Below are 13,631 nucleotides of genomic sequence, written 5' to 3' on the forward strand. Positions count from 1 at the left end.
AATGCAAGTGATCAGCGTAACTTCAGAACAAATGAATCAGAAATTCCTGGAATGAGGGCAGCAATCTGTGTTTTAAGGAGCCCTCAAGGTGATTCTGATGCCTGCTCAAGTCTGAGGACCACTAAACTGGTTGATCTACAGGGTTCCTTCCAGCTCAAATCTCTGAGAGTCTGTGAATTGAAAATATGCCCCAGAAAGCAATATATTCCAAATTATTGACACTAATAACACTAAAGACTTAATTTCAACAAAACATTCCTCTAGGTGGTACTCCTTGGTAGAGAGAAACTTTTTGCTTAAACAGTTTTACATTTTATCTGACCAGTATAGTGAATCCTGAGCCTCACATCCCAGCACTAGCACATGCTGTAGGCTCATAGCCACCATAGTAAGCATGACCACTGGACCACTTTTATCAGAAGATCTTAATACCTGAGAAGATAGGAGCATATCTAATACTAACCAGTGTTCTTTTTTGTTTCATTTTGGTTTTGGTTTTAAATTTGATAGTTCTGCTCACTCAGCTTCCATAATCAATTGGTGGTGCAAATATAATTGATTACAATAAGATGCTCCTTACCTGCTGAGTATACTGTGATTCCAGCTCAGGGCCCCAACTACTGACAAATGGCCAAGCATATTTCTCAGACGCTTTTTAGTTACCACATCCCATAACTGAAAAAATGGAGAAGCAGAGTTATATAGCACTGACATTTTCACAGTCCTGTCTTCTCAGAGGCCTGATAGTCAATTAATGTTGATATAGCCAGTCCTTATACTAAGTAAAAGCTAAACACCTTAATCCTACTCAGCAGTTCTCAGTGTTGTCTCCATCTGAGGATCACCTGAGGAGCACACTACGGATGCTAGTGATTCTGATTTAATGGTGGGTGTAGAGCCTGGGCATATGGCATTTATTTTAAAGTTACCCAGGTGAATTCAATGAGCAGCCAAGGGTTGCGACTCACCATCACATTTCCAGTTCCTTCTAATTTGTGGGAATTCCAAACCTGGAAATGCACCTACAGTTACCAAACACTTCCTAGAGCCGGGAATTCCATTGATTGCTAACAGACTCCTTTCCTGCTAGCTAAAAATGATATTCTGACCCACATGACGAATGAGAATTTTGGCATAAGAAAAAAATCATAACATACCCTTCATAGCACCCAATATCATTGCAGAGATGAGTAACTAGTGAGAGCCATCTGTGCCCCCCCAAAGTCATGGAACAAGTATACTGTTCCCACTATTGCTAATAAATAATAATAATGATGATGCATGAGAAATTAGATAGATCGATTTAAAAAAAAAAAAAAACTTGGTAAATCTCCAACTTAGAGAGCCTATCAGAAAAAAATTCACTCATTCGAGGTAACTCTACTCTTGATCATGGCTTGAGGTAGGAAAGGAGAACACAGAGGTTATCTTCTTCTCACCAAAGTCCTAAAAATGGGGATTCTACAGGCCCAACTTTAGTCTGAGAGAAAAGACTTAAGGAGTGGGGGGATTATTGAAAGAAAAATTGTGTGGAAAAATTGAGCAGAGTATCCCTAAGTCCTCATTAAATGTCATTCGGAAAACTATTAGAATGGTATACCCTCTTATTCTCCACAGCTTCAAATACCACAACTAATATAGTTTCTCTATTTTATATTAACCTGTTATTTATTAAAAGTCAATTTCAGTTATCTAGCAATTACACAGAGCATATTATGAGAGAGGAAAACTGTCCAGTACTTGCACTTCTCCCTCGCTGGTGCCAACTGCCAGGCAGTTTCCCTCTTTTATCCAGGACACAGAAGATACATAGTTACAAGTGAGACGTAAGTCTACATTTTCAATCCCATTGTGAGTTTCCCCATTCCAGATGTATGCAGAGGACCCAAGGGCTACGGCAACAAGATTTTGAAAATTCCAGTCTAGGATATTCAGATCTATAAAAAATGCATTTCAAATTAAAGTGATTATGTAGCCAAATAAAAATATTTGCAAATAAACAACTTTATTTATAGGTAGAGGAGAAAGATTAATACCTTTCCCCATGGTCAGTTGGAAAACAGAACAATGGATCCAAGCATATCATTAGAAGTTCAAAAATGAAAAAAGTCTTTCTGGACAACTCCAAAGATCACTGAACTACTTATAATCCTTATAACTACTCATACCTCACAATTAATTATTAATACTCTACGTTGGCATGTTGGTAGCAGTTTCCTGTGGATTAGTCCCGTCTTCCCAACTACATTACAAACTAGACACATAGCAAGAAGACCTAACATGGTTGTTTGACAGATTAGATTTATCCATGTTTAAAATACATGCATAAGAATAGGCCATTATTTGTACAGTTCATTCTAATACAGTAAAACAAAATGTACATTTCTTGTTCCCCACCAACACCAACAATAGCCATTCTTGAACACAAAAACTGTACAAGAAAAAGCCAACTATATTAATCATATTTAGATTGGACGCCATTGGGATATGAGGCAAAGGCCTATCTGGTTCTTCCAGAACCAAATTTCAAGTTTATGCCAGAGCACAGGATACATTTTGTCATTTCGACTTTTCAATTCATGATATAAACAATAACTTACAGTAGTCATTTCGAAGACCAGTAAGATGAATCTTCACCTCTGGTCGGAATATGGAATAGTTTATATCACTGAAACTTTTAAAATAGAATGATTCATCTCTGACTCCATCTCTGCAGCCTACAATAAACAAACAGCTCTATATATCTCTATGATCCTGGAAACAATATTTATCCTTGAGGGTAATAAGAAACGATGAAGTGAAAAAGAAAATGGTCATCATGATAAAACTGAATTACAAGTTTCAGGGAAAAAGAAACAAAGAAGACTTCAGTATTAACTTAAACAAACATTTTTTTAAATATTCAATGGCCTTGTCTAATAAAAAGCACATACATACTAGACCTAAATGTAATGACAGATCTTGTGGGGTGCAGCACACAGAGGACATTACATCTTACTTTGAATATTTCTGTCACTCGAGATGTTAAAACCAAAGAAAATTTTGCATATCTATATGTATTTCACATCAACAATTATCTGATAGACCTAAGCCCTACTCTTGAGTCTTTGTTAATAAATATCTGTTGATTCATTGACTTTGGCTTTTTTTCTTACTCTTTCTGTACCAGACCACACAGAGTTACTCTTAGCTAGTTTTACCCATGACTATCTGAGGTCTGCATTATATCTTGTGCTCAGTTTTAATTCTCATCAAAAGACCCTACAAGTTTAAACCACAGACCACTATCTTTTCTTCAACCACTTGAAGAAGTGATCAAACTGAGAATGACATGATTAACAGGAACTGAACCCACCTAGGTGACTTGAGGCCTCTAAGACCACATGGCTTCTGATAAAAGCATGAGGCTTCACAATACTATATCAAGAAACCAGATTGTTGTTCACAGCCTCAGTGTTAGCTATGAAAATCCACTTGTGGGCAGAACTGCAAGGCTACTGGAAGCATCAAGCACTGCCAATAAAGTTTTTTTTAAAATCAAATACAAACTTACAGTTATAAAATAAAAAGTCATAGGAATGTAATATGCAGCATGGCAACTATAATTAATAATACTGTATTATATATTTAAAAGTTGTAAGAGTGTGGCTCTTAATAGTTCTCATTAATATCCTCCCAAAATTAAATACTTAGGTATAAAACTAATAAAACATGTACAATATCTATATGAGGAAAACTACAAAACTCTAATCAAAAAAAATTGAAGAAAATCTAAATAGATTGAGAGATATTTCATGTGCATGGATAAGATTTAATATTATTAAGCTATCAATTCTTCCCAACTTGATTTACAGATGCAATACAATCCCAGTAAGAAATTTTATGGATAGCAACAAATTGATTCTAAAGTTTATATAGAGGAAGAAAAGTCCCAGAATAGTCAACACAATACTGAAGAAGAAAAACCAAGTTGAAAGACCAACACTATCTGATTTTAAAACTTACTAAAAACTATAGTAATCAGGACAGTGCGATATTGGCAAAAGACTAGACAAGTAGATCAATGGAATAGAATAAAGAGCCTGGAAATAGACACATACTGATCTTGGACAAAGGGGCAAAGGCAATGCTATAGGACAAGTTAGTCTTTTCAACAAATGGTGCTAGAACAACTGGACATCCACATGCAAAAACAAAACAAAATAAACAAATAAACAAACAACAACAAAAAAAACAAATCTAGGCACAGACCTTACATTCTTCTCAAAAATTATCTCAAAACAGATGATGGATCTAAAAGTAATACATAAAACTATAAAACTCCTAGAAAATAACATAGGAGAAAATCTAGATGACCTTGGGTTTGACAATAACTTTTTAGATATAACACTAAAGGCACAATCTATGAAAGAAATCATTGATATGCTAGACTTTATTAAAATTAGGAAACTCTTCTTTGCAAAGACGTCAAAAGAATGAGAAGATAAGCCACAGACTGAGAAAAAAATATTTACAGAAGGCATGCGTAAAGGACCATTATCTAAAATATACAAAGAAACTCTTAAAACTGAACAATAAGAAAACAAACAACCTGTTTAAAAAATTGACAAAAGAGTTAGACGCTTCACCAGAGAAGATATACAGATGGCAAATAAGCAATGAGACATCACCACACATCTATCAGAATGGCCAAAATCAAAAACACTGACAACACCAATTGCTGGCAAAGATGTGGAACAACCAGAATTCTTATTCTGGTTGAAATGGAAATTCTTATTCTGGTGGAAATGCAAAATGGTATGGCCACTTTAGAAGATGGTTTGGTGGTTTCATACAAAATTAAATATGCTTTTATTATACAATCCTGCAATCACACTTCTTGATATTTACCCTAATGAGTTGAAAATGTTGTCCACACAAAAGCCTGTACAGGGATGTTTATAGTGGCTTTATTCATGATTTCCAAAACTCGGAGACAATAGCTGGACAAGCTAAGGGGGGGGCGGGGGGCCTCTAGGAAATGGGACTAGGAGGTGGTGATGGTTAAGGCAGAGGATTACAGAAATTACCTAAATTTTACAATTGTGTTATTAGTCTGATAAATATAAAAATAAAAATTTTAAAATAAGGAAAAAATGGAGGAGGCAGGGAAAGAAGAGGGTAGGAAAGAAAGACAGAGAATCTTTGGCCCATACCTTCCCAAACACACTGGGATTGCTCACAGAGCTGCATTTTCCCATTAACCTGCTGAGCCACCTTCTGGGTCGAAAATAGTTGATTTAGGTATTTCTGAAAACAAACACATAAAGAGAATGCTTCTTTAGAAATATATATGTACATCTCAGAGGCAATTCATGACAGAGTTAAAACTGATAATTCACTAGGAAGTTCAAAGATTCTACATTATCAAAACCAAAACACAATAATTACTGTTGTTAACTAACCACTGTGTAACGAACACACTGTTGAGCATTTTACAAATATTATTTCTAATCTCCCCCAACAACTCCATTGGGCAGATATTACTAAAAAGAATAAAAATTCTCTTTTATTCTTCTAGCCTAAAAATCCTTGTAGCCCACAAACCAACCATAGGCCAGGGATATCATCAAAGCCTGGAAGAACTGAAAGCCATAATATTTCTAGTACTTTATGAAATTAAAAGACCTCCCCAAAACAATAAGGTTGAGCATTAGTAAGACTACTTTTCACAAGAAAGATTTTTTCATGATATGCCCAGAGATGTTCTCCTTCTGTTAGTGAGATTTTCTCTGGGCCTCAAGTTTCCTTATCCACAATAATGTTGGGATTGAACTAATCATCTTAAAGGTCTTTTTCCATTATCACCTTTTCCCATTAGAAATGGGAACATCAAGTTATGGAGATCTTAAGTAACTTGCCTGAATTTCCATGAGTACAAAAATCTGATCGCTCTCTCTTCAGGGCAGTATATAAAGAGCACTTCTGACATTCTTACATCCAACTTTAATCAAAAATAAATAGGAAAACTAGTAATAAGGGTAAAGAAAAGTACTTATCAGAATTTTCTAAAAACATAATAGTGAATAGTTAAAGAAGTGAAAATTCTTTTTTCTCCTTCACAACAACATATTGAATTTTACATGTATAATAATCACTGGATCACCCTAATTCAGACAAGTCTCTGACAGGCATCATTTTCATATTTTGGTTTTCTTCCCGGATATCATGTCACATACAGGCATTGCAGTCAATGAATCATGGGTTTTTAGGTATTCAAAGTAAAATTAAGAATAAAGCAGGGTTTTCCAATCTCAGCACTACTGGCATTTAGCACCAGGTAATTAATTATTGTGGGCTGTTTTGTGCATTACAGCTTGTTCAGCAGCATCCCTAGCCTCTGTCTACTAGATGCTCTCCCTCTGGGTTATGATATTCAAAATTGTTTTCAGAGATTGTCAAATGTCCCCTGGGGAGCAAAATCACTCCTGCTGAGAACCACTGGTATAAAATAACATTCCTAAAATGGCCTGCTGGCGGGTAGCTCAATGTAACTCTTCACAGATGTACTTCGTCAGAATCCCATAGTTAACCGCAAGCTGAGCAAGGTGTTACTCGGCACAGTGCTTTGCTTGATGTACCCAGGGGTGCTCTTCCCTAGGTGAGATCTACTTATTACTTTAGTAAGTAACTTGGTCTAGAGCTGACTGGATATGAGAATTCTGACCCTCTCCACATCTCTGCAGGCCCTTATTGCGGAAACACCTTCCAATGACTTCTAACTGGTCATGACAACTAATGTTCCACATAAAGTGCTAAAGTCATTTTCGCAACCCCCTGCCCAGATTCTTTAATGACGCTGGGATGATGCTCTGGCTGAGTAGCAATTCCTCTACCAACGGTAACTTGCTGACGCCATTGTGACCCCACAGACAGAGCCACCAACTTTGCTGCCACCAGTTACCATCAGGGGAAGGAAAATGAAAGTCCTAAAGGTTAAGGAAATAAAAACTCCAATCAGCAGTGGAAAGGACAGTGGTGCTAATAACCTGGCTTGGGCGTGAGGCCAACAGCGCCCCTAACGACCTCAGTAGAACTCCCTGGCCATCTGCACCCCCAAACCCTTACTCAACAATAAAGCATTCAGCAAAAGACCTGCTCTAATACATTTATTTTCAATTGCATATGAGTTCAAATAATTAAATTTTACACTCATAATATTTTATTGTTCCTCTAGCAAGATACATATGCCAAGCACAGAGGCACACCTAAATGAGTAATTTTGCCTAAATCGAGAATTTTTGAGTTTCCTTGTACAAAGCTTTCTAAATGAAACACTGATTCCTTCAGAGGCTCTTCATTGCATTTGAGAAACTTAAAAACCTGCTCCTGACAATGTGCCCCAAGGAAGATTTTAAAACTATAATAAATAAGATACTTAAAAAATCTAAATTAACTTAGTCAAGAAACGAAACAACAACAATAACAAAGACTTAAGGGAAATATTTAAAAGACCACCTTATAGAAGAAGAATGAAACTTCTCCCTAGAAACCCCAAAGGGCCAACCAAGTCACCAACTAGCTGGAAATGATTGCACAAGAGATCTTTTTGGCTGAGAGGAAGCATACCATAGTATGTATAATTTTATTACATTTTTAACCTTTACCTTTTAAATGGTTATTCTCATTTTCACTTTTTTATTGATGCCAATTAAATACTTTCCATATATTTGTTAAATGTTTTATTTATTTATAAAGTGCCTCTATTCACATGCTTCACAAGCTCATTTTTTCTATCAGGAACCCATCATTTTCTTATTGATTAGTAAGAGTGCCTAAGCCACCTCTTTCCTCACATATGGGACTCAGTTGTCTGAGCTTGTCAAAATGTGAGATCTTCATTATTTCTCCTTACCGACCTGGCCTTTTAAGGCAATATTTTCCTTCCAGCTTCCGTCCAGTGCATGCGGTATCTTGCAGAAATGAAGAGTAGAGTTATTTGTTTCAAAACTTCCTTTGATGGGAGTCATCAGTGATTCATCGTAGGACCCTACAGGAAAAACAGTGTTAAATGTGGTTTTTACAACAAGATTATCATTTTGGTTAGAGGTCAGCCCATGACATCTTTCACAGTAGAAGAGAATCTGAAGACACAGGCCCTGGTCTCTCCAAAATCCTGGGGTGGGGGAGGGGGAATGGAGGAGGGATGGCACAGGACCTTACCCAAAGTGCTGGTTCACAAGTGAACACTGCCTCAGTGGCTTCTAGGGCCAAGAGGATATGCCAAGAGTAAGGACTTGACTCCAACTGCAGCCGCAACCCAAATGCGGAGCTGCGCATGGAAAGAACATATTTGCACATTTGAAGGATGGATGCAAACAGATCGATAGTTTTAAATGATGAAGCAAAGGGAATCTGGTTTGTCCAGGCTATGATCATTCTGCCAGGAAATCACTATGGGATCTTGCTTTGCCAATCATTGACATTCACTACAGGATCATGAGCAAATCACTTTGCCTCTCCCTCTTCCTATTGCAGAAATGACATCAGTTAAATAGAAGAGTGAATGTTATTTGTAACATTATTATTCATATCTGTTGTCTTTCAGGATAGAGAAAGCTCTATACCAGACTTTTAACTGCCCTGAAAACCATGGTGAGTCATCCTCTAAAACTAATTATCTGCCATATCATTTTTCATCTAAGGGGCAAAGGGACCATTAGAAAATCTTGGCCTTTTGCCACATGGCAGTTCCTTCTTCATTTGCACAAACATGGGCTTGATAAACTGTCACTAATATTCCTAGAACCTAGCTTCTGAGTCCTGGGAAACCCAAAATCTAAAAAATATAGGTTACATCACAGGGAAAGGGGGATGAAAACATGAAATGTTCTGCAAAGTTTTAGATCTTGGTCTTTGTCCTTAGAAATTATGCATGCTTGTTTTCACTTGCTATATGTAGATGAGTATAGAGGAGAAGGCAGCTCTCAGAAGTTCAAATAAGAAAGAAAAACTTGCAATAAGATACTAAAACTGATAATCATCCCAATTATCAAAAGAGAGGTCAGGTCCACCAGGCTAAGGAAGCTAGAACCTCTCGGGTTTTGTCCACAGAGCATGACTGCAAATGAAACTCTCTGCAAATGTCAGTTTTATGATGCAGAGATCTTCAATGTTCACACTTTGGAAACAAAAAGAAAGAAATTCTACCAGCAAAGCACTGAGAAACCAATGGATCTGATTAATATGCAGTATATTAGCTTAAGTAGAAAATAAAATAGACTTCCTTATAAAATTCTTTTGATTGATAATTTGTCTCTTAGAATTCTGAATTTCTCATGCATTGCCTTATTTAAAAAATAATAATAAATTAATTCAGGGCCTAGAAAGGAAAAAGGGGCCCCTAATTTTAGCCAGAAATTTCTTTAAAACAATCAGCATAAAAACCACTCCTCAATTATAATGGGATACAGAAGATTTCTTTCAGAAGACAACCATAACAATAATCTTTCTTACAATTGTGTATCTCCTATTGCTTCAACCAACTCCTTTCAGTATTGATACTCACCATTACTTGGAAATTTCATTGGTTTAAAAGTGATTTTGGCTCCCTTTCAATATGCAGAGATTTGTCTTAAACATGTTGATAAAACAATGAATTATGTTGTCTAGGATTTTTAAAGGGAAGAAGAGAAATTAAATCACTATATAACAGGTGGCAAGTTTTGCTTCCAAAGGATGGGTCTAAATTAGACTTATTAGTTTAGAAAGAGAGCTTGCGTTTCAGGGTTCTACGGGTTAATCCTAGTTCCCTGTCCACCGGACTGCCTCATTCTCATCTTCCATTTTCTTCTCTCTCTCTCTTTCCTCTCACCCCACCTCTCCTCTTCCTTTCTTTTATTTTCTCTCCCTCTCATCCTCTTTTCATCTTTTTCTTCTCCTATGTCATACCTGATTATTGCATTACTAATATGTCTTTTTCCTGACTGCCACAGACCAGAAATCTAAACAGTCATTAAAACTCCATGCTTTGCAAAACATGACCACTTATCCATATATATACATATTCACACATAATTACAATCTTTAGAAAAGTAGTCACCTACTAATGCAAATCTTAGAAACATATTTAAAATACAATGTATTTTCTTTTGTTTTTGTTTCATTCCCCCCCACACACACACACCTTGGAAGTTTCTAATTGAAAGGAAGATAAACAGAAAAGCAATTGACTAAATGTGACACTTGATGTTTCTAAAAGGCAAAGATTTTCTCAGGAATATATTATTTTTAACATTTCGAAACTGGCCAATGGCATTTCTATTACCTCACCTAGAATCAAGGTCTCTTTGTCTGGAGTTATCTTCAGCACCGACCTAGAAGCCTCTAGGTCAGTGGTTGAATGCTCTTCCCCAAAGGAATGGGATGCCAAATCCCCGGTTTGGCTTTGCCGCCATCTTGTGGTAATTGGGCTACTGGCAACAGGAACTTCAGCGGACAGTCTCTTCATAAAGTTGCTCTTAAAGTTAGAATATGTAGTATTAACTGCATCAAATACCTATTTAACCACAAAAAAAAAAGCAAACTGTCATGTATAAAGACCTCAATGATGCAGAAGTAAAGAAAAAAATTTAAAAGACTTATAAGTGACTCATCTATTATAATACAAATAAAATGAATATGAGATTTTTAATTTTTGTGACCTGGGGGAATGTTACTATATATAGACGCACACATACACACTTAGAGCTTAGGGAGTAATTATGTTTATAGTTATTACTATTGCATATCAATATAAAATACGAAGTTGAAATTATATTATGTATTGAACAGTCAAAATGATTATAGAAAATCATAAAATTTCAAATCTAGAAATAAACAGCAATTTCCTAGTCCAAATCTTTCATTTCACAGTTGTATGAAACTGAGGCCTAACTTTCTCAACATCTGTCTATCCCCTCTGAGAAACACCAAGAGTTATTTACAGATCCTGTAATGGTGAGCTATGTGAAATTAAAATACAAGGGACAAACTGGAAACAAATTTTTTTTAACACAATGGCAGGCGTGTTGGTTAATGTAGAGAGCTCTTAGAGAAATTTAGACAAGTTTAGCAACCCAAGAGAAAAATGGGTATAGTACATAAAAAAGGCAATTCACAAAAGAGGTTTATAAATGCCCCCAAATTAATCAATCATACTGGTAATCAAAGAAATGCAAATTTAAAATAATGATGAGATGTTAGCAATGATTTTTTGAAAGGACAATCTCCAGTGTTGAAGGTTCTGAAAACAAACACTGGGATATACTGCTGGTGGAGCGTAAATTAGTGTCTGGAAAGGACAATTTGGCAATGTGTGTCATACGCCTTCAAATATGTGCATAACCTCTACTGACCCAGCAATGTCACCTCTAAGAATATAAGGGAGAATTCAAAGACAGGAGTGAAGATGTGCAAAACCATGCAGCATCTGTTGAGTGCTTACCACATCCGAGCCCATAAGGGTTTTACACGTAAGCATATTTAATCCTTGGAAACACCTCGTGAAGCATGTCTGTTATATAGTCCCATTTTATCAATGAAGAAACTGAGATTTAGAGCTTAAGGAAATTGTCTAAGACCACACGGTAAATGGAAATGATATACCCTGACATCACCTGTCTGACTGCACAGTCTATGCCCTCAACTGAGAACACGAGGTGTCACTGCAGTGTATATGTTCACAGGGGCAAAAAGATGGGGGGACTCATTGTTTTCAATGGAGAACTGACTAGGCAAATTATGCAATATCTATAAAAGGAACACTCTGCAACCATTAGAAATGTTGACATTCATGAGGAAAATGTAAATCAAAACCACAATGAAGTACTACTTCACATCCACTAAGATAACTTTTATCTTATTTATTAATAAATAATAAGTGTTGGTGAGAATATGGAGGAAGTGGAACCTACATACATTGGTAAAGGAAATGTAAAATGGTGCAGCTGCTGTAGAAAACCATTTAGCAATTCCTTAAAACGTTAACCCTAGAATTACCATATGCTTGAGCAATTCCCCTCCTAGGTAGATACCCAAGATAAATGAAAACAGTTTCTCAGACTCAAACAAATAAAGGTACACAGATGTCCATAGTAGCACTATTCACAACAGCCAGAAGGTGGAAATAACCCAAACGTCCATCAACAGATAAATGGATAAATAAATCGTGGGGAATATATGTGTGGAATGGTATATATTCCATTCATTTAATGGTATACACACATGCATTTTATTATATATTATGTATATTTCCACATTATGTATTATATAATGGACTATTTCTCAGCTATAGGAAAGAATGGAGTACTGATAACATGCTACAATGTAAGTAAACCTCAAAGACATTATGCTAAGTGAAAGAAGCCAGGCACGAAAGATCCATATTTTACGATTCCATTTGCATGAACTATCCAGAACAGGTAAATCGATAGATGTAGAACACAGATTGGTGGTTGCCAGGGGTTGAGGAAAGGAGGAAATGGGGAGCAACTGCTCAATGGGTAAGAAGTTTTCTTTTCAGATAATCAACTAGATAAAGGTAGTACTTGTACAACATTGTGAACATATTTAAATGTTCCCTTTAAAATTGTAAATTTTATGTTAAGTGGATTTTACCTCAATAAAAGAAAATCTAAAACAGAAATGATAACATGAGATAATAGTCGACAAAACATGAAAATGCTCACAAAATATTGCCAAGTAGAAAATATAATAGAGAATTTCAAAATGGTCCCATTCCCTATCTATAAAGGAAAGATAAGGAGGAAATATGCTAGAATGTTAAGACAGTAAATACTGGTTTCGTTTGTTTTTTTTTTAAATAAGTGTATGAACGTGATCACCCACTCCTCCCGCAGCCACTCCGTCTGGAGAGGCTCGCTCTCATCACTGCTGCTGGATGTTTTTCTCCAGAAACTACCCGAAGATGACACCTTCCCCAGAAAAAGGTCGGGATCCTGGGGTCTCAGCTATTGTAAACAGTGTTGTTTGGGGTCTTTTTTGTTTTTTCTTTTAAACGTTCTAACCTTGTTCTTCGTTTTTGAGTAGAAAGGGGAAAGTTGTAAAGAGGGAAAGACAGAGTCCTGGAAATACAAGGCGAGCGCCTCAGACTCAGAAGCCTAGACAAGGGAATGGTAGGAAAGGCGATGAGAGAAGCAGACCTGGAGTGAGAAACGTGGCCCACCGCAGGCTTGGATCCTCCCACTTTTTGTTTTCTTTCATCCATGGAAACCACAGTGCCAGCTCAATAGCTAGGAGGACTAGGCCTCAGACAAAGGAAGAGTGGGTGGTGGGGATCTCTCTAGAACTGGAGGCTCATGTTTCAGCCTTAATAAGAAGACAGAGGGACATGTCCCATATCAATTAGACTTTTCATATCAATTTCCCCACTTTTTATAGTTTTTAACTGATTTTTCTGAACATTGTAGGACTAAGTAGAGCATGTCTGTAGGCCACAGTCAGGTGGCCAGCTACGTCTGCAACCTCTGCAACACTAGCCAAGCAGCCCTCACCCTTTTCCTGGTTTTCCAGCTTGCAGACAGCAGACAGTGGGATTTCTCATCCTCCATAACCTCTCAAGCCTCATATATGTATCCTCTGTTGGTTCTGTT

The 13,631-nt window shown here is 36.7% G+C and overlaps 1 protein-coding gene across 3 annotated transcripts in view; it reads right to left on the reverse strand.

The window, feature by feature from the left end:
- The window catches only part of CDC20B (cell division cycle 20B), a 42,659-nt gene that overhangs the window by 12,053 nt on the left and 16,975 nt on the right, over positions 1-13,631 (reverse strand). For all 3 annotated transcript variants that reach the window (XM_011380614.1, XM_011380613.1, XM_011380615.1), the window contains exons 3-8: positions 10,312-10,537; positions 7,899-8,029; positions 5,196-5,289; positions 2,601-2,717; positions 1,741-1,937; positions 581-675 (exon numbers count right to left, since the gene is read on the reverse strand). In XM_011380614.1, the coding sequence (XP_011378916.1) occupies positions 581-675; positions 1,741-1,937; positions 2,601-2,717; positions 5,196-5,289; positions 7,899-8,029; positions 10,312-10,537 (860 nt within the window). The remainder of the gene's footprint in view (positions 1-580; positions 676-1,740; positions 1,938-2,600; positions 2,718-5,195; positions 5,290-7,898; positions 8,030-10,311; positions 10,538-13,631) is intronic.

The sequence above is a fragment of the Pteropus vampyrus genome, unplaced genomic scaffold (assembly GCF_000151845.1).
Source record: "Pteropus vampyrus isolate Shadow unplaced genomic scaffold, Pvam_2.0 Scaffold397, whole genome shotgun sequence".
In the NCBI taxonomy this organism is placed as follows: Eukaryota; Metazoa; Chordata; class Mammalia; order Chiroptera; family Pteropodidae; genus Pteropus; species Pteropus vampyrus.